This window comes from Pelophylax lessonae, assembly GCF_965119305.1.
Source record: "Pelophylax lessonae genome assembly, chromosome: 1".
Taxonomy (NCBI): Eukaryota; Metazoa; Chordata; class Amphibia; order Anura; family Ranidae; genus Pelophylax; species Pelophylax lessonae.
In genome coordinates, this window is record NC_138768.1 from 515,566,220 (window position 1) to 515,588,506 (window position 22,287).

The window sequence follows — 22,287 nt, forward strand, 5'->3', positions numbered from 1 at the left end:
CCTGGTGGTTCACAGAGACAAGGTGGTGCTTCATACCTGTCGGTTGTTCCTTCCTAAAGTCGCCTCTGGTTTCTATTTAAATGAAGACATTGTGTTGCCTTCTCTGTGTCCTGAACCTAAGCATCCTAAAGAGATTGCCTTACATTCTTTGGATGTGGTTTGGGCAATCAGGGTGTACCTGATGACGACTGAGTCGCTCCGGAAATCTGATTCTCTTTTTGTCCTTATGGATGGACCTCGTAAGGGGATGGCCGCGTCTGCTGCGACCATTTCCAGATGGATCAGGCAGACGGTGGTGCAGGCCTATTCCATTAAGGGTCAGGATCCTCCTTTCCCTGTTAAGGCGCATTCTACGACGGCGCTCAGTGCCTCCTGGGCATTCCGTCGTCAGGCGTCATTGATGCAGGTATGCAAGGCAGCCACGTGGTCGTCTGTGCACACTTTCACAAAATTTTAAAACGTGGATGTGTTTGCATCTGTGGATGCTTCTTTCTCAAACCACCTTTCAGGACCACATCCGGAGAGAGCGTAGCTCCACCTAAATTCCCAGGAAACACTGCAGTCTTTAAATCCCTTCTCTTCCACCATGCCTTTAGTTATTGTGTTTCCTTTGCCATGGTGGAAGCGCTGCAGAAACCATTAGGGGAGGCTGCGCTCTCTCCAGGTGGGAGAAAGGGTAGGCTTACCTCTGTTGTGCAGTGACCATCCCAGCACCCCCTCCCGGAGGACTGAAGGGGGGTGTTCGGAGCTGCTGGTCCATTTGGCTCAGGGGAGCAAGGGCCTCGCCAGGATACCCCATCTATGTGCCTGGGAGCCAAGGGTTTTGGAAGGTAGCCCAGGCAGGGAGCTGCGTCTGTGGCAGTCCCCACATGTCGGTCCTGGGTCCCAGCCTGCAAGTTTGCATGTCTTGGTAGGCGGGACTTCCATCTGGGCGTTGCAGCATTGGTTCCAGCCGCTGGAATGCAAGGGTTTTCAGCAGGTCAGAGGTCAGGGCTTCCGGTCCCCGGAGCGTGGGGACACAGGAAGCGGCATTTTTAAACTATTTTTCATTTCTGTCCTATCCCGCTGTGCTCTCTGCATGAGATGGAGGAGAGAGCGGCAGCATTGGCGGAAGCAGGCGTCGCTAGCACCGGCCAGGCTCAGGTAAGAGGGGTACAGTGGTGCCTTAATCTTACTATTAGCCACCTTTTGTGTGTCTTTTTTCTTATGCCTCTATGGGAGCCGGCCTCTGTAATTGCTGGGTTTAAACAGCCTCAGCCTTACAGGGTCTAGCTGGGATTCTGTCTTTTTGGTGTTGGCTGTTTTGTGCACAGAGGATAGCATTTTTCCAGTTCGCCTAAGGTGTTATGTTGAAAGAAGTCATTGGTTAATTTGGGTATCCCTGTTTTTGGTTTAGGTTAAAGCTACAGTTAAATCCAGGTCTCCTTTGGTTCCGAGGAAATGTCCTTCCTGCAAGAACCCTTTAAGGGTACTTGGCCAAAACCACTGTGCCAAGCTTGCATTGCAGATCTTGTTAAGGAGGTTAAGGAGTCTGCGCAGCAATGTAAAGATTTATTTTCATCTGTGAAAGAGTTAAAAGATACTTTAAGTTCAGTCCGTTCCTTATTGTTTAAGGTTCCAGCAACACAGACAGACTCCCAGCAGAGTACTTTATCTAGCTCCTTGGCGTCCACCTCAATATCAGCAGAGGCCAGCGACTCGGAGGGAGAAGGCGCAAGTATACTTCTTTCCCTCTGGGGTATAGATGAGGAGGAAGAGGAGGACAGTGGTAAATCTTCCAGGTACAAATTGTCCTTAGAAGAGGTAGATGATTTGCTCAGGGCAATCTGTACTACTCCCGAGATCCAGGAAGAAAAAGTCCAGCTGTCTGTGCATGATAAAATGTATCAGGGGTTGGATGAGACTAAGCACAGGGTTTTCCCGGTGCACAAGGTTCTGACAGAAGCCATTAAAGAATGGAAAGAACCGGAAAGAGTCCCCTTCTCTAAAGCTCTTAGGGGAAGGTTCCCTATTCAAGGATGAGGAAGCCCATGTTTGGAATAAAAGGTCTAGAGCCGATGCAGTCTTTTCCCAAGTTTCTCGCCGCACAGATTTGCCGTTCGAGGATATGGGTTTTTTTGAAGGATGCAGTAGATAAAAGGGAGATTCACTCCTTAAGAAGGCGTGGGATTCCACCTTGTCCAGCCTTTAGCTGGCGATGGCATCCACTGTGGTTGCCAGAAATTTGGAGTACTGGCTGGAACAGCTTAAAACTCATGTGGAAGCTGGGACACCTAGTAAAGATTTATTGGAATCTTTTCCTCTACTGTTTAGCAGTTAAATACATGGCTGATGCCTCTGCGGAATCGATTAAAATGTCTGCAAGATCCTCCGCTCTGGCCATTTCGGCCAGGTGTGCAATTTGGTTAAAGACGTGGTCTGGTGATGCGGCCTCTAAAATCAAACTGTGGGGGTTGCCTTTTTCTGGGTACCTGTTTGGTCCAGATCTAGAATCAGTCCTGGATAGATCGGCTGATAAGAAAGCATTTCCCTCTGAGAAAAAAACAGCCTATCAAGTAATTTTCTGTTCTTCTCACACTGCTCATTACAACACTGAAGTCCTATAGCATTAAGTTTGAGTATACCCCCTGAGACTGCCCCACAGTCGTGGTCAACTTTTTTTTCTGCCTAGTGTCCTACTCCTATGGAGAGTAGCATAAACCCATCGGTCAAGAAGATATGGAGCTGTGTCCGTCAATGAACACCAGAGAAAAGGATTTTACGGTTATACAAAAATACAGCTTTTTTTTTTTTTTTAGGGCAGCCTTACCTCAATCAGAGTAGTGGTTTAGTGAGTTAATATTGCACTTGCTCCTCTCGCCCAGAAACCTACTCCTATCTCCTAAGATGCATTCTTTTCATCCATCCCTAGCCTCTGGCTCCAAGCCAAAACCCAGTACCCAATTCTGCAAAAAGCCATGGACCTTAAGCTGACAAGGACAAGTCTTCCCAATGAAGGGCCTCCCCTGCTTGCTCTGCTAAGGGAGATAATTTCCTGCTTTCACAGACAGTTTGACCGGGGTCTGCAGTGGGTTACAAGCTGGAGTTTCTATGCCTTCCTCCTTTGCTTTTCATGCTCTCGGATGTTTTGTTGAATTCATAAAGAAAAGCAATCTTTTTTTCAGGCACTAGATCAGATGTAGGCAACCTTTGAGAGGTGGAGATCTACCTGGACAACATAGAAGAGATCAAAGATCACCAGGGTGCGGCACTTAAGAAATGAACTAGCAAGTGCCCAATAAAAAATAGACAACATCAAGAAAACTTAAACAGTTTGAATAAAACTAATGTCACTGTAAAAATATAAACTCAGTCTGCCTTAAAATTTAGCTTCAGTGAGTCACTCGGCATTCACTTTTTATTTCACAAATTTTTCACGTCTGTGGAGTAATTGATCAACCCCATAAGTATGATGCCAGAGTTCATCATGAAAGCAGAACATCTGGTACTGCAGGCTGACCTGCTCAATTTGTTTCAGGCCCGACTGCCTGTTCGTATTTCTGACCAGTGTAAGTAGTATGTAGTGCAGTGTGCAGAGGTCTGTAGTATGTAGGATGGTGTGCAGAAGTCAGTAGTATATAGGGCAGTGTACAGAGGTAATAAAAAATATAGTGCTGTGCACAGATGTCAGTAGGATGAAGAGCAATGTATATGGATCAGTAAGGCAGAGTACAGATAGTAAGCGGGTAAGGAGGGCTGGGGGGGGGGGGTAGGGGTAAAGGATACGGTGCAGGGGGGGGGTTAGGAGGGTATATTGTAGAGGGATAAGGAAGACACGGTGCAGGGGGGAGGTCAGGAGGGCGCGGTGTGATGTGAGCCTACCTTAATGTCACTGATCGGTAGAACTAGCCAGTAATCCAAGGATCATTTAGAAAGAGAGAGAAGGGAGCGATGATCTATACATCACTTGGGGCACGCCACTATCTGCAACTTTGCAGGAACGTGGTTAACGGGGCAGAGATCTGAGGACCAAAATTCACATAGAGTAAGAGCTTGGCGTGTTCGGACAAGAGCCTGAATCCACCCAAGCTGTTCTGGAAGCAAAACCTTTCCCTTTGCATACATGCCGCTTAGGGTCGGGTGCTGCCTCTGCAGCCTAGAATTGTCTGACCGTGCGCCTGCACCATTTGGAACCTCTTGGGGAAAGCACTTTGTTGGCAAGGCAGGGATCTATTTATGATCTCCTTGTCACTTGCCTGCGATCGGCGGGTTGGCGACCCCAGCACTAGATCATCTGCTTGCACAGGGTAGTGATCACTTCAATTCAGGAGAAAGAGTAACTTCACAGTTTCTATTCAAATATTTTTATAGCCCCTAATGCAAAAAGCTGACCTTTGTCCAATCCTGAATCTGAAGGGGCTATACAAGTCCCTTCGGGTGCAAAAAATTCAAATGGATTTACTCTGGCCAGTAGTTGCCTTCCTACATCTATGGCTTTATAGGTTTGCAGTAGAGAACCAGCATTTTCTGTTTGTTGTCCCGCTGCTCGGCCTCTCTATAGCTCCCAGGGTATTCACCAAAGTGTTGGCTCCAGTACTGGGTTTCTTACACTCTCTCAAGGCATTCCCATTGTGGGATACCCGGACAACTTTCCGCTATAGGAGAACTTTCCCTCTCATCTGGAGTCCAATGTGCCTCTTTCTCTTACTTTGGAAAGGTTCAGATGGATGCTGAACCTTCCTGCAGTCCTCTTTTGTCTCCCCTCTTGGGCTGGAATACTTGAACTTGATTTTGGACACAGATCAGTCGAAGGTGATTCTACCCCCAGAGAAATGTTGGTCACTGTGAACTCAGGTGGAAGCGTTTCTGCATGAGGGTTCTGGGGAAGATGGTCACTTTAATCAAGGCAGTGCCATTTGTCCAGTTTTATTCCTATAACCAGAAGGTGGCAGCATAAACCTATATAATGGATATGGAGATACTCCCTGTACTGTGATATATTCCAGGAAAAGGGCATTAATAGGGAAACCAAAAGTCTAATTTTCTTATTTTGGAAAATATTCTCCAAGGTGTTAACTTGTTTTGCAGGTTATGAAATATACACAACTTTTGAAAATCTAGTTAATTCAGAAAGGTGTTAACATTATTATTATTTTTTTTCTTTTTGGACAGAAATCCCATCGGCACAAGAAAAAGCATAAGAAGGAAAGGGAGGATGCAAAGGATGAAAAAAAGTCACGCAAAAAGAAACACCACCACCACCACCACCATCATCACAATGAATCTCATGAAGGTGACCGCACAGAATCTGTGCATAATGGCACCTTGGATGAAGAGGAACAGTTACCAGTGAGTTTAACAAAAATGTGTTCATGATTTAACTACTTCTGGACCACCCACTGTGTATTTACGTCGCTACTTTGACGTTAAATACCGAAGTTATAGCAGCAGAATACTGAAGTTATAGCAGCAGATATGGGGATAATGAACCAGTGCGCTAACCAGTGAGTGGGCAGAGAAAAGTATATAAAAATATATAAATAGCTGTGTGGAGCAAGGTTGCTAGCACCCGATTTTTTGTAGTGTCACCACATACAATAAATAGTTTTAGTATAGGAAATTGGCGCTAAAACACACAGATAAAAACATACAAATATCATATCAATAGATATATAATATGCTAACACCAAATATGTGCAAAATCTTCAATAAAAAAAAATGCATAACATAAATAGTGCCCTGGATGTGTAAGAAAATATTCCAAAATAAAATGTGAAAAACCAAAAATATATGGAAAGATGAAAAAATAAAGTCAGTGTCTCTAAAATCCAAATAAATAGGTGATGATCATCAAAAAGGGAGCGCGTCTTCTGTGCAAAAAAAGATCCCAGAAAACCAGTAGATAATTATTCACCCATAGGTGCAATGGCCGCTCACCTCAATGCAGAGTAGTAATCGCATTTGAATTAATCTCAAATTGGGATGGATCTTCCACAACAATAGTGGTTAGCTAGATGGCGGGATAATGGTCACAAACAAAGCTACTTCCAAGTATTATCAGATCCACCCCAATGGTAATCATCTCAGCGCATGAAAAGCCAACATATAACTCCATAGTGTACTAAATCCAGATATATATATATATATATATATATATATATATATATATATATATATATATATATATATATATAGATATATAGATATATATATATAGATATATAGATATATATATATAGATATATAGATATATATATATATATATCTATATATACATACACGTTTTTAAAAAAAATATATAGCAACTCACATTTAACCACTTAAGCCCCGGAGGATTTGGCTGCTCAAAGACCAGGGCCTATTTTGCGATTCGGCACTGCGAACAACTGTGTTCTCTTCACTGTACGAAGCTATCTGAAGTCATTGTAGAAATATGGAGCACAGAATTTAGTCAAGCACTTGGTATCTTACATCATTTTCCGATGTTCCACAAATGATGCAGGACTTGCACTCAATGCACCGCCATTGTAATGGGAATACTCCAGTAGCAGACGAGGATATGACTTGCTCACAATGACAGTATTTCAAGCTGTGAGATCAGCATGTGGATTGCAGCGTTAAAGTAAACCTGTCCGCTTGTTAAGCAGTTTGAACTATGAAAGTGTCCCTGCTCTTCTATTCTATATCGCACCACTATTGGAGTTCATCTATTTGAGACCTGTGAGTGGGAGTTCGTATTCCATCCTGTGTTTTGGGCTCTCTTGATCTCTGTTGTGGGGATCATCGATATTTGGAAAGCAGTGGTGAGATTGGAGTGTTTGGTGGCGGCTCTTTGACTCTGAGGTCTTTTTCACCTTTCTTCAGTGTGGAGTGTACACTACAAGGACTGCCTTTGCTCATTTATTTGGGACATTTATATTTGATTTAGCGCTACAGCTATTGTTATATATCTATGTAATCTGTACTATTCCGGATTTGTGTGGCTGCTTAATTAATTTACCATTTGTTATAATTTATTTGCTCATTTTTTAGCGCAGCAGTATTGTGATTTTATAGTCAGGAGTAGGGACCTAGTTCCTTGCTGGCAAATTCTTCTTTTTTTTTTTTTTGTCTTAGATAGAATTTTTTTCTGCTTGATATTTTGCTGTGAGATCTACAATCAAGTGCCGGAGTAGGCGACATGCTAGATAATCTAGATCCAGTGGTCACCCCAGTCTGGCCAGCGAGCGCGCGCAGACCTCCACTCCGCGCTAGGTTGGCCACGACATAGCCCCACTGGACGGCGGCTGACCTGCAAGTTAAATGCCTCGTGAGGTCGCATACGACCAGGTCTCAGTGTTCCTCCTTGCCAACAGCCCCCCTATTTCGATGGAGAGGGGTTTAGTCTGGAGCGGTGCCCACCTGGTTCCTGGTATGGGTGTCCACCTTCTCCCTCTGGAAGGTTTTGGGGGTGGACGTGGGCCCTTCCTGGGAAAGGTCGGACCCCTGGGTTCCCCTCCTTCCCGTCAGGCACCCCCCTTTCATCTGTCCCCCCATCCTATCCCCCTACACTTATGCGGAGTCTGTTTGGGTGGTCTGTCCACCACCTGGGGTGGAGGCAGGGCTCTATACAGTAAAACCTTGGATTGCGAGCATAATTCGTTCTGGAAACATACTTGTAATCCAAAGCACTCTTATATCAAAGCGAATTTCCCCATAAGAATAATGGAAACTCAGATGATTCGTTCCACAAGTCCTTCAGTTTATAGTCCTATATACAAAGATTATAGCATTGTGATAGGTTGTGTAACCATAAAATGTCCATCCACAATATGCAGCCTTCCCAAGGGGATTAGAAGCAAAATCTAGCAGAGCTACAGAATATAAGAGAGATGAGAGGCGCCTCTAAGTGTAGCAATATGGTTACATTTAATGAAGGTTCAACATTTAGCAACTCACATGGTTGATGATTAAAATATGCACACCTAAGTATGCAGGCATCCGGGGTAAAGCTGTCCACATAGACCATCTTCTGAACCACCGACTCTCACCACTGTCAGTCTGCAATTGTGACCGGGAAGAATAGCCTGCAGTAGAGTGATCTGAAAGTGAGGCTTTGAAACACTCGTGGAGAGCAGCGGGGAAGGGATGATGAAGATGGCTGTGCAGAGGATGGTCTACGTGGACAGCTTTACCCCAAATGCCTGAATTCTTAGATGTGCCTGTTTTAATCATCAACCATGTGAGTTGCTAAATATTGAACCTTCATTAAATGTAACCATATTGCTACACTTTAGAGGCTCCTCTCCTTATTTATACATGATGCTACTTGTATATCAAGACATCGCTTGTATATCAAATCAAAATGTATTTAAAAAATGTGCTTGTCTTGCAAAGCGCTCTCAAACCAAGGTTTTACTGTACTGGTGATGGGGGCTAGGGGTGTGCGCTGCTGGTGGCCGGACGATTGGCTGTGTGGTGGGGGGGGGTAGTACCTGGTGGGGGCTCCTACCTGGGTCTGTCCTTGAGGCCTAGGGATCCCTCCTGGGTCCCTGGAAGCCTCATGGTGCCGCCATTTTGCTGTAGCCTGTGTGTTTTTATGCACGGTTGCCATGTTTGTGTAGTCCGGCAGCCATTTTGCGGTGGTTTGCAATTGAAAATAGCGGCAACCATGACAGTGGAGCCCTGTGGGCAACGATTTTGGCGGTGGGAGCCCCTCCTCATCCCCTGGTGCTGACTCCTAGATCCTTTTACTTCCTGATCGCTGCGCGTGCGGTGCAGATTATCCTGGTGGCTGCAGGTGCTTGTTTCTGCTGGGTGGGGAGTCTGGTGGGGTTCTCTCCCTCTCTGCTGAGGATCGCTTGGTGCTTTGTGCCTGGCGTCCGGATGGTGCTGCTAGCACAATGGGGATTGTCCCTTGCGGTGTTTTTCCCCTTTTTTATGGGGTCCCCCTGGTGACTTATTTAGTCTTTTGGAGCAAATTTCCCCACCTGAACCCCTCTCTGAGGCTGCGGGGCCCTCCAGGTCCCAACCATCCATCGATGCACTAACGGCGGTCCTGGAGTCCTTAGTGTCCCGGGTGGAGGTGATTTTTCGGGCGACGGGCTACCAAAGAGTGCCCCCTGCCTCATCCATCTCATCAGATTCTGAATCTGATTTTACCCCTGTTGATGTGGGTCACCCTGCTGGATCTGCAACCACGCGCCTGGAATGCTGATAGTGAGCATGATTCCTTCACATCTGCAACCGCACACAAAAAGGCGCTGGCGGACGCACAGATGGTATCTGTGCATGAGACCTTGGAGATGGAGGACGCAGCTTCGACTGAGGCGCAGGTTCCTTTTGGCACTCATAAGCCATCCAGAGCGGCAAAGGTGTTTCCTTTCCCCACCTATTTTGACAAAATTGTCGATAAAGAGTGGGGACGACCAAAGTTCCCCTTGGGGTCTCTAAGCGATTTTCTAGGTGTTACCCCTATGAGGAATCCCTTATTAGGAAGTGGACTGTTCCACCGGTGGTGGACCCCCAGTTTCCAGATTGAACAGGGAAACCATGATTCCAGTTGAAGAATCCCCGGCCTTTAAGGATCCAGCTGACAGGAAGGCTGAGGCTGTGGCCTGCAATATGTACACTCTGGCTGGTTCGGCACAGAGGCCGGTCTTCACCATTGCCCTGGTGTCGCAAACTCTGACCAAGTAGGCTAAGCTTTTACGCCGTGACCTGGAGGGAGAACAGCTCCCCCCTGACTTTGCTGAGCTAGCAGACCAGCTGGTCCAGGGGTTGCAGTTCATCTGTTGGAGCCTCTTTGGATGCGGCTCCCCTAGTGGCTCGGCTCTCTGTTTCAGCAGTGGTCTTTCGGCGTGTCTTTTGGCTTAAATGCTCATCTGCGGATCAGACTTCTAAAAAGGCCTTGACTGATCTACCCGTTCAAGGAGATCGCCTGCTTGGAGCTACCCTGGAGGACATCATTAAAGGTCTCACAGGGGGGAAGAGTACTTTTCTTCCTCAGCCTGCTAAGAGCAAGTAACCTCGTCGTAGACGTGGGCCCTCCTCGGGTCATTAGGAAGTTTTTTTCGACCCTCATGGTCGACTGACAAGGGCTTGAAGCCTTTCAAGGATCCAAATGAACCTGGTCTGGCAAGCCGAGAGCAGGCTTCTCCAGACCTGCGGACAAGGCTCCTTCAGCACGAAGTTGTGCCCTCATTGGGGGATGGGGGACGTCTTCGCTGGTTTCCAGACCAGTGGACTTCCCTGGTACAAGACAAGTAGGTCCACAAAGTCATTTGGTCTGGCTACAAGATTGAGTTTCGCTCTTGTCCCCCCGGCAAGGTTCTTTCCTTCCAAATTGCGCCTGTCCCTGGGCCACTTACAGGGTCTGTTTGGGGTGGTACAAGACCTGTTACTTCAAGGGGTGATTGTCGCGGTTCCAAATTCGGAACGTTTTCCCGAGTTTTTACTCAAACCTGTTTACAGTTCCAGGAAGGAAGGCAAGGCACATCCAATCCTCGACCTCAAGGCACTGAACTTTGTGTGGGTCCAGAAGTTCAGAATTGAGTCCATTCGAACCGTGGTGGCATCCCCAGCGTCAGGGGGATTTCCTTGCTTCTATCGACATCAAGGATGCTTACCTTCACATTCCGATATGTACCGATCACCAGCGCTTCCTCCGTTTTTGCCGCTATAGAGGAGCATTTTCAGTTTGTGGGTAACCCTTTCGTCTCGCCTCTGCTCCTTGGCTCTTCAGAAAAGTGTTAGCATTGGTGCTAGTTTTGTTACACCAATGGGGGATCGCGGTACTGGGCTACTGGGACGACGACCTTCTGCGAGTGGAATCTCCTACTGCTCTTGCGGAAAACCTGAAGATCACCATACAAACTCTGTGGGAGTTCAGCTGGATTCTGAATTTTCGGAAGTCTGCTCTGGTTCCGTCCACAAAGCTGGACTATCTAGTTGTGACTCTGGACTTGGCCTCAGCCAGTGCTCCTTCCTCTGAACAACTACAGATATTGCAGGCTGCAATCATCTCCTGCTGTCCAGCAGATGGTCATCCCTCCGGACTTACATGCTGGTGCTGGGCCTGATGGTGTTGACCTTTTTGAGGTGGTTCTGTTTACACAGTTCTATACGAGGTCTCTACAAAGGGAGATTCTGGCCAAATAAGACAAGACTCTGCAGTCTTTGGACAATCGGATTCGGGGAACGAAGGAGGCCCTGATGGACTATAGGCGGCCGGACCCGGAAGTGCAGATGAATAAAGAAGAAAAAAAGTATTTCCTTGCAAAAAAAAGAAATTGTTTCCATTGGTAAAAGTATTTTTAAAGGGGATTACATACATCTAAACTTATTAAAATGAGTGGAACTCCACTTTAAGGTCTCCCAGCCTGGCCAGCGAGCGTGAGCAGGTTATAGTCCAGAACTAGGCCTCGCCATGGCAGTGCCCTAACGGATGGGGATGAGACTGCGAGTGGACCATTTAGCTGGGACGCATACAACCTGGAACGCCCTGAGTCGCAGCTTCCCCTTGGCTGACAGCACCCCCATCCCGGGTCGGAGGTGATCTGTTTTGGAATGGCACCCACATGGTACCGTGGTATGGTGAGTAAATTGTCCCCCCAAAAACCCCTGGCGGTCTCGAACGTGGGCCCTTCCCTGGGATAGCCAGACTTTAGGGGCTCCCTCGGTTCCCCAGGCATCTCGGAGGACTAGTCCTGTGTATCCCTCTGCATTCCCCTACCCCTAGCAGGTTTTTACCTTGGGGCGGTGGGGGGAGGGCGGTAATAATGCAGCCATTTGGCTCTTATTTGAGGGGGGTGACTTGTCCTGTGTGGGTCCCTGGTCAGGGACCTTCTGATGCCTATTGTTCTGGGGGTCCTGGAGACCATATGGCGTGCTATGGGGGCCGCCATTTTGCTGTGGATCATGATTTTTATTTTCCCATTAGATTATATGGGCAGCCATTTTCCATAATTCCCCATTGAAAATGTATGAGCGGCCGTTTTCCTGAGGTCCATAGGCTGGACAGTGGACAGGCATGCAGCATGGTTTTTAAAATATAGAGGTTGTGTCCTCTTCCTGTACAGTCGGTGCCAGTTTTGTTTTTGCACAGATCTTGCTGGAAGGCTCCTCTGTGGTCTGGTAACTTTTTCCTGGGGTTTCCTGTGGGTTTTTCTTCATTCACTCTGCTATTTTCTTAGAATAACCAGGGATTGTGAGCCCGCACTTATAGCGGTGGGACAGCGTTTTTGGCGGTCTTAAAGAGACACTGCCCAAATATTTTAAAAAGTGTAACATGGAGTCCCATGGTAATATTTCACCTGCAGACCCCCTGGGAGTGATTGCGGGACCTTTTGGTTCTCAGTCAGAGATTGCAGCTTTTTTTTTTACAAAATTTGATGTCTAAGGTAGATTTTGTCATTGTTAGTGCTGCCAGCCGCAAACACCCTCCGCCCTCACATGGCCGCCGCAGATGCAGACCACCCTCAAGGGTCGGTGTCATCGCATTCTGGCGGTGAAGAGGACCTGTCCTCAACAGCCGCCGTGCAGGAACGCGCTTTGGTGGAAGCTCTGATAGTTTCAGTGCGGGAAACTTTAAAATTGGTTGATGAACCCACAGCGCTGGGTACGCAGTAGGGATCGACCGATATCGTTTTTTCATTACCGATACCAATATTTTGGTCATCGCGTATCGGTATGGGCCGATATTTTCGCACATTTAAAAAAAAACGTATTTATTTTTTGACAGGTACTCTTGTGGAGGGATCTGGGGGTCTAAAAGACCCCAAACCCCTCCACTACACTTAAAAGCATTCGAAACGCCAAGTTGTCATTTTTTTTAATCTGGCGCCAGTATCTGGACATGTCATGACATCACTTCCAGGTTTTGGCATGGAGACCTGATCAGAGCCGAATGCAGCTTTGATCGGGTCTTCGGGCGTGAAGGCTGGTTGCCCGGGTCTCCCGGTGAGACGGGAGACCCGGGCTTGCCGTGGAAGGCGCCGCGGGGAGTCGGAGGGAGTCCCCTTCCACTCCTTGTAATGACAGCAGAGCTGCTTCTCAGCCGCATCGGTTGTCATTACAAGACAGCCGACCATCGGCTATGGACGTCGGTACTGGGGTGATGCCTCTAGCTCTCCAAAATCCCGTAAATCCGGCAAGGTGTTCCTTTGCCCTGAATTGTTTCATACTATTGTGGATGAACAATGGCGGCGCATTAAGCACATGTTAGTAGTGCCTAAGCGTTTTGCACGCCGTTACCCCTTTGCGGAGGCAGTGTCCACTAGGTGGACTGTACCACCAAAAGTGGATCCCCCGGTGTCCAGGTTGAATAAAGCGACTCTGGTACCGGTGGAAGAGTCTCCAACTTCTGCGGATCTCGTGGATAGACGTGTGGAATCCTTGTCCCGCCATTTACGCGTGGTAGCAGGTCACATATTAACCTCTTCCCGACCGCCCGCCACCTTTTTGCTACGGCAGTGCGGCCCTCCTGTGTAAACTGACGTAGACCTATGTTGGTCTCGCGCCTGCTGCTAGGGGGCAAGCGCGCGCTCTCGCCCCCCACTCGGCAGCGGGGAAGCCGATGCACGGGGGAAGCGGCTCCGATTGCCGCCTGACACCCGAGGTCGCTCCCCGCTGAGAGAGAACAGCAGTCAGCTGTTGTAAACACAGCTGACCGTTCTTCTCCCTCAAATGAGCAGAGCTCATGTGATCCATCTATATAGGATCACAGGTCTCTATGGTCATTCCATAAGCCACGCCCCCCACAGTTAGAATCACTCCCTTAGGCTCACATTTAACCCCTTGATCACCCACAATGTTAACCCCTTCCCTGCCAGTGTCATTATTACATTAACAGTGCATATTTTTAGCACTGATTACTGTAATATTGTCACTGGTACCCCCAAAGCTCAACAATGTCAGGCGTCCGATCTGTCCGCCGCAATGTCGCAGTCCCGCTAGAAATTGCAGATCGCCGCCATTACTAGTAAAAAAAAAAAAAAATGCCATAAATCTTTCCTGTAATTGGTAGACGCGATAACTTTTGCACAAACCAATCAAAATACGCTTATTGTGATTTTTTTTATTTTTGTATTTTTACCAAAAATATGTAGCAGAAAACAAATTGGCCTAAAATGTTAAATTTAGATTTTTAATTTTTTTTTTTTTTTTTTTTTTTTTTTAGAATGTTCTATAGCAGAAAGTGAAAAATATTTTTTTTTGTTTTTCAGAATTGTCCCTCTTTTTTGTTTATAACACAAAAAATAAAAATCGCACAGGTAAACAAATAACACCAAAAGAAAGCTCTATTTGTGGGAAAAAAGGACAACAATTTTATTTGGGTACAGCATCGCACAACCGCGCAATTGTCCGTTAAAGTAACGCAGTGCAGAATCGCAAAATATGGCCTGGTCATTAAGGTGGAAAATCTTCCGGTCCAGAAGTGGTTAAAGACTACCTTTGTTTATGTTTTGGTAGCGCAGTCTGCTACAGAATGGGTGAAGTTACTTAAACGTAACTTGGAAGCGGAACGGCTCCCCCCTGCAGTGTTAGAACTACTGGACTAGTTGGCTCCATCCCTGGTGTTCATGTGCGATACATCCCTGGATTCAGCCCCGATGGTGGCCAGGGGGTTGGCTGTGGGGATTGCTATTAGGCGCGTGGTGTGGCTGAAATGCTGGTCAGCGGACCAAGCTTCTAAAAATGCCTTGACTGATCTTCCCTTAGGGGAGAGGCTGTTTGAATCCTCTCTGGATGAGTTGATCAAAGGTATCACAGGGGGGAGGGGGTAAAAGCTCTCTTCTTCCCTAATCCTCTTAGAGCAAGGCGCCACGTCCTAGGCGGGGGCTTTCCTTTTAATGCTCATAAATATATTTTTCCTGCCTCCGGGTCGCAAGAAAAAGATAAATCATTCAGGTGGTCTTGGGGTTGCAAGAAGCCGTGGTCAGGGAAAGCAAAGGCCAAACTGGATCTGCAGACAAGTCCTCGTCTGCATGAAGGGGCGCCCTCACCAGATTCTGGACCACCTTGATTCAGGACAAATGGGTTCACAAACTGATCCGATCTGGGTACAAGATCGGATTCTGGTCTCGCCCGTCGGACAGGTTCTTCCTGTCCAATCTTGGACTATCCCCAGTCAGGTTAAGGGACTTGCAAGGGGCAGTACAAGGAGTGATTGTACCGGTTCCTTTTCAGGAACATTTACAAGGGTTTTATTCAAACCTCTTCACCGTGCCCAGGAAGGTGCGCCCTATACTGGATCTCAAGGCCCTGAACCGCTTTGTGCTGGTACAGAAGTTTCGGCTGGAATCCATCTGCATGGTAGTGGCGCCGCTGCACCAGGGAGACTTCTTTGCCTCTATAGATATCAAGGACACGACACGTATCTACACATCCTTATTTACGCTGGACACCAGCGGTTTCTTTGCGGTCGCAGAGGAGCATTATCAATTTGTGGCGTTCTCTTTTGGTCTCGCCTCAGCTCTGAGTGTTTACCAAGGTCTTCGCACCGGTATTGGCATTGCTGCTCCAGCGGGGTCATGCGGTACTGGGGTACCTAGACTATCTCCTGTTGAGAGCGTACTCTCCTTCAGTCTTGTTGGGGGATCTGACGGTCACTGTCAGAACTCTGCAGGATTTCGGTTGGAACATCAATTTCAAGAAATCCATGCTGACACCTGTCTCGAGACTGGATTACTACCGATGAATAAAAAAACATAAAATTGCTGCGCATTAAGGTAAAAAACTGTAAAAACAGCAAATATACAGTAGTGGGTACAGCAGCCACACTAATCTGAAATGTAGCAGATTAAAAGAAATAAAAAACAAAATTGTGGCGCTAAGACCCTTTATGAATGACAGTCCCACTTAAGGATGTATAAAAAGCAATAAAAAAGCAGTCCATGTGTGAGTACCATTCATCTATTTAAGAATAAAGCCTTTAAAGCTGATGTCCCTCTTTCTCTTTGCATAACATACCACATCGTGAGCTTACTAGGACCGCATTGGAGAAGCCTTCATGATTTCCAGTTATGCGCTATTTTTGATCTCTGTGATGGAGATCAATCACTTTTGGTAAGAAGTACTGGTGTTGGAGTGCTTTCTGGTGGTGGTTTTCTGCTCGAGAATTACTTCTTTATGTGGAGACGGACACACATGGACTGCTTTTTTATTGCTTTTTATACATCCTTAAGTGGGACTGTCATTCATAAAGGGTCTTAGCGCCACAGTTTTGTTTTTTACTACCGATGAATGTTTTGGAGCTCAGAGCAATAAAGCTTTGTCTGAGCCATTGGACAACTTGTCTGCAAGATTGTCTGGTTCGAATTCAATCAGACAACGCCACTGCTGTGGCTTAAATCAATCACCAGGGGGGCACCAAGATTGTCTTGGCAGCCAAAGAGGTGGCCAAAATTCTGGCCTGGGCGGAAAAATGTATTCCAGCCCTCTCTGCTGTACACATTTCAGGTGTGGAGAACTGGCTAGCGGATTACCTAAGTCGTCAGGTGTTGGATCAAGGGGAGTGGTTCCTGCACCCAGAGGGGTTTCATCTCCTGTGTGTTCGGTGGGGGAATCCCGAGGTCGATCGGTTTGCTTATCCCCTCAACAAGAAGTTTCAAAGATTCATAGCTAGGTCTCGAGATCCTCTGGCAGATGCCACAGGCTCGCTGGTGGCTCCTTGGGGTCAGTATTATCTGATTTATACCTTTCATCCCTTGAAAATCCTGCCTAGGCTTCTGCGCAGGATAGAGATGGAAGGGATTCCGGTCATTCTGGTTGCTCCGGACTGGCTTCGCCGGTCTTGGTACACAGACCTAGTAAGGGTTGGTCAACGATGCTCCTTGGAGACTTCCTCTCAGGAAAGATCTTTTGTCTCAAGATCCAATCTTCCATCCTGCTTTACAGTTGCTGGCTTTAACGGCATGGTTGTTGAATGCCAGGTGTTGAGAGATAGAGGTCTTTTTGACTCTCTTATTGAAGGCTAGGAAGCAGACTTCTAGGAAGATAGATCATCGTGCGTGGAAATCTTATATTTCATGGTGTGAATCACTGAAGGTGCACCCTCGCTTGTTTTCGATAGCTAGGGTCTTGGCCTTTCTGCAGAAAGGAGTTTAACATTGGTTGGCTTTATGCACTATCAAAGGCCAAGTGTCGGCTTTGGCTCTATATACTTCCAACGCCTATTAGCTACGCATGCTTTGATTTGTACCTTTTATACTGGGAGTGCGCCATATCACTCTACGAGAGCGCTGAGTGCCTCTTGGGCTTTTCGCCATCAGGCGTCGGTGCGTCAAGTTTTCTAGGCGACAACTTGGTCGTCTGTGCACACGTTCACAAAATTCTACAAAGTAGATGTGTTGGCATCTTCGGATGCTTCCTTTGGCCGCAAGGTTTTGCAGGCTGCTGTTAAGAGAACTGTGTTTTTTTTTTTTTCTCTTTGAGGGTGTATTGTGTTTTCAGGGCGAGCTCCGGTTGTTCCTGGTTGAGCTCCATGTTACCTGGTTGGCTAAATTTTAAGCCTTTGGAGAGTTAAGTTTCCGTTTGCGTTGTCTTCCCACCCCTCATGAATATACTGTTTTGGGACATCCCTATAGTCTCTGACTAGATGGAGCTGCGTCTGTCGATGAATGATAGAGAAAACTGGATTTTTGTAAGAACTTACTGTAACATCCTTTTTTCTGAAATTCGGCAGACGCAGCACCCGCCCCTCTACTGAGTGAATGGGGTTTTTTCTATTCTAAACACTGCTTGCAACTAAACTGTTTGATGATAGACGGGTGTGTGGGGTTATGCCTGCAGGGACAGGCCCCATAGGTGTGGTTAAGCTTTTTTCCTGCCTAGTGCCTATTCCTGATAGGAGAAGCATAACTCTATAGTCTCTGACTAGATGGACCTGTGTCTGTCGATGAACTTCAGAGAAAAGGATTTTACGGTAAGTTCTTACAAAAAATCTTTTTTTTTTTTTCTTTCTTTCTGCTATAAAACATGCCCAATAAAAATGTAAAAAATCAAATTTTTTTCATCAATTTAAGAAAATAAGTATTCTACATATTTTTGGTTAAAAAAAATCCTAAAGTGTATATTTGGTTTGCGCAATAGTTATAGCGTCTACGAACTGTGGGATAGCTTTACGGACTTTTTATTTTTACTAGTAATGGTGGTGATCAGCGATTTTTAGTGGGACTAGGACAGTGCAGTGGACAAATCTGACACGAAGTGACACTTTTTGGGTACCAGTGACATCAATACAGTGATCAGTGCTAAAAAAAAATGCACTTTTACTGTATAAATGACACTGGCAGGGAAGGGGTTGACACCAGGGGTGATCAAGGGGTTAAATGTGCTCGTAGGGAGTGTTTTCTAACTGTAGGAGGAGTGGATGCACTAGAGGAAAAGAGATCTGTGTTTCAGCTTAGCTCTCTCTCCCTCTGTGACAGAACGGTGGTCTGCCTTGTTTACATATACAGACCGCCGTTCTGTCATTCCGCCAAACGATCGGCGGGTCCTGGCAGCCATCGCAACCACTGGAGCGGCTGATTGGCTCCCGTTGTGTCCAATCACAGCGGTAGCGGCGCTCTAACAGCATGCGCGCCCCCGACATCTCCTGCACAAAATCACGTACATGTACATGCTTTTGCGCCTCCCACTTGCAATATATATATGCGGCAGGGTGTCCCAAAGTGGTTAAACCTCATTTGCTATACAGTTGCCCAATGAAACAGTGTATGGAGGTCGGCTTGTAAATTGGAGACATCCTGTAAGGACATTATTTCTTTAAACACTGAAATGGTACTTTAAATCCAAGACCCTATATCATTTTTCAATATATTAAAAAGTAATGGTCCCAACACTGAACCTTGGGTTACACTACTGATAACCTTAGTCCATTCAAAGTAAGAATCATTAACCACTACTCTCTGAATTCAGTCTTTTAGCTTATTTTCTATCCATTTACAAACTGATTTTTCCAAGCCTGTAGACTTTACCTTACACATTAGCCGTGTCTGTGGGGAACTGTGTCAAATGATTTGGCAAAATCGAAATATACCACGTCCACAACCACCCCTCTATCCAAGGTTTTACTTACCTCCTCATCAAAAGAAATCAGATTTGTCTGACAAATTCTGTCTTTCATGAATCCATGCTGTCTGTTTCTTAAAATATTTCTTTCCAGCTAGAACTCATTGATGTGGTCTTTGATTAAACTCTCCAGTATCTTCCCGACTTTAGAAGTAAAACAATCAGGTCTATAGTTACTTGGTAAAGACTTTTTGAAAATAGGCACCACGTTGGCCTTACGCCAATCCAGTGGTACTATTCCAGTCAGTAACAAGTCCCTAGAAATTAGAAACAATGGCTTTGAAATGATAGAGCTCAATTCTTTTAAGATCCGTGGGTGGGAGAATTTCTAAATATCTTGTTAGCCATACATTTTAATGTGATGACTTTACATTCTTGTATTGTTTTTTCACCTTCACTTTATTTTTTCTTCTAGCCAATGTCCAGTTATTCTCTTTTGTCAGAAAACAAGTATATAAAAATGGTAAGTGTGATTGGGGGGAAAGATGTACAATGAGCTGTGACATGCACGTTATATAAGATACAGTATGGAAATTCAGTTGTAGTTCTGACTTGGGTAATACCCTATTTCACACTAACCTCTCTCTGACAATGTAATGTGACGTTCTTATATATAATAATATTATAATAGTTTAAAGTTACAAAGCTTTGCATGTTACAGTGACTTATTCAATCTTATTCAAAAGATGTCATGCGCTTGCAATTAGTTTTATCTTAATACTGTGTTTTTGTGGGGGGTTTTTTTATGACCCTTTAACATCTGTTTGACTGATTTGTGTCCTTTTTGTTTATGGAAGTGACAAAATTAAATCCATTGCGACTGTAATTTTTCTAAAAGTTTAAAAATCTCTGTGCAGTAACAAGCATTTGAACATTATGCCCAATATTTCTTCACGTCATACAGAAAGTATTCACAGTGCTTCTCTTTTTCCACATTTTGTTATGTTGCATTCCAAAATGGATTAAATTATTTTCCTCAAAATTCTACAAACAATACTCCATGATGACAACGTGAAATATGTTTGTTTAAAATCTTTTGCAAATTCATTAAAGATAAAAAAATCATGTGCTAAGTATTCACAGCCTTTGCTCAATACTTTGTTGAAGCACCTTTGGCACCAGTTACAGCCTCAAGTTTTTTTGAGAATGATCCTACAAACTTGGCACACCTACTTTTGGGCAGTTTCTCCCATTCTTAGTTTCAATGATTTTTATTAAAGAATAACAAAAAACATGTAACAACAGAAGTGATACAGCAATAAAAACAACCCCAGAACAAAGAAAGGTCGGAAAACATAGAATATCATTGTCCAGTGGGCATGCGGTGGTCAAGGCAGCTATCATAACAAGAGCCAAAAAGGAGAAAAAATCTGACATTGTTACAAATACAACTCAGAAGAAGGTCACCATCTAGTGGTGTCGGGGGGTCGCCCCCGTAGCAGTAGAGCACCACTCCCAAGACACCCCAAAAGGGAGCATACTGTGTCTCAGGGGAGGCGCTCCACATGTCAACTATGCAAACTTGTAGTGACCAAAACAAAAAAATATAAAATCTACACTACAAAGGCGTATAACATGAAGGTTGCCTATAAACCGGCCCCATGTGGGCCCAAAGATAAACCTGAATTACAAAAGGTTAAAATTCTCCGAACCAGACCCAACTGAGTCAAGAAGAAGGACTCCAGGCCGTGTCCTAGGAGCCCTCTCGTTCGGGTTCGTCAGCAGATTGCTATGTTGACATTATAACCAACATTAGAGAACAGAGTGAGGAAGAAGAAGATAGAGATATGGAAGAAGAAGCCGACAGGCAGGAAAGAGAAAAGAGAGAAAGGGGATAGGAGAGAAAAGGAAAGAAGAAGGTTCCTGCGGCCCAGCTCCTGAAGACATTGAGGGGGATAAATTAATAAGGGGAAAATGGAGGAAAGGACCATCACTCCATCCGAGGCTCCTCAAATAGTAACATTTACAAAGGTCGCTCAGGGTTCCCAAATCATTTCAAACTTTTCTTTGGAGTCATCCAAAATACTAAACATCTTCTCCTGTGCCATTATCCATGAGATTTTACGCTTAGCCAGATGAGGTGAAACTGAAGGCAGCTTCCACTGCTTGGCTATCGTCATCTTGGCACCGAGGAAGATGTTTCTTCCATTCTTTTTTGCAGGACCTCTCAAGCTCCATCAGGTTGGATGGGGAGCATTGGTGCACAGCCATTTTCTGATCTCTCCAGAGATGTTCAATCGGGGTCAAGTCTGGGCTCTATCTGGGCCACTCAAGGGCATTCACAGAGTTTTCCTATAGCCTCTCCTTTGTTATCTTGGCTGTGCGCTTAGAGTCTTTGTCCTGTTGAAAGAAGAACCTTTGCCCCAGTCTGAGCTCCAGAGCGCTTTAGAGCAGGTTCTAATCAAGGATGTCTCTGTTCATTGCTGTATTCATCTGTCCCTTAATCCTGACTAGTCTCCCAGTTCCTGATGCTGAAAAACATCCCCACCATGCTTCACTGTAGGGATGGTATTGGCCAGGTGATTAGCGGTGCCTGGTCTCCTCCAGACATGACGCTTGCCATTCAGGCCAAAGAGTTCAATCTTTGTTTCATCAAACCAGAGAATTTTGTTTCTCATGGTCTGAGAGTCTTTCAGGTGCGTTTTGGCAAACTCCAGGTGGGCAGTCATGTGCCTTTTACTGAGGAGTGACCTCCATCTGCCAACTCTACCTTACAGGCCAGATTGGTGGAGTGCTGCAGAGATGGTTGTCCTGAAAGGTTATCCTCTCTCCACAGAGAAATGCTAAAGCTCTGTTAGAGTGACCATCAGGTTCTTGGTCACCTCCCTAAGGCCCTTCTTTCCCAATGGCTCAGTTTGTCTGGATGGCTCGCTCTACAAACAGTACTGGTGGTTCCAAACTTTTTCTATTTACAGATGATGGAGGCCACTGTGCTCATTGGGACCATCAATGCTGCAGAAATTTTTCTGTACCCCTCCCCAGATCTTTGCCTCCATACAATCCTTCCTCGAGGGTCTACAGACCATTCCTTGGACTTCATTGCTTGGTTTGGGTTTGGACATGCACTTTGGGACCTTATATAGACAGGTGTGTGCCTTTCCAAATCCTGTCCAATCAACTGAATTTACCACAAGAGGACTCCAAGTTTTAGAAAAATCTCAAGGACGATCAGAGAAACGGGATGCACCTGAGCTCAATTTTGAGTCTCATGGCAAAGGCTGTGAATAATTATGTACATGTGATTTTCTTTTTTCA

The 22,287-nt window shown here is 45.7% G+C and overlaps 1 protein-coding gene across 2 annotated transcripts in view; it reads left to right on the plus strand.

Moving 5' to 3' along the window:
• Window positions 1-22,287, plus strand: part of AP3D1 (adaptor related protein complex 3 subunit delta 1) — a 317,903-nt gene that overhangs the window by 260,562 nt on the left and 35,054 nt on the right. For both annotated transcript variants that reach the window (XM_082247309.1, XM_082247310.1), the window contains 2 exons: window positions 5,152-5,328; window positions 19,448-19,495. In XM_082247309.1, the coding sequence (XP_082103435.1) occupies window positions 5,152-5,328; window positions 19,448-19,495 (225 nt within the window). The remainder of the gene's footprint in view (window positions 1-5,151; window positions 5,329-19,447; window positions 19,496-22,287) is intronic.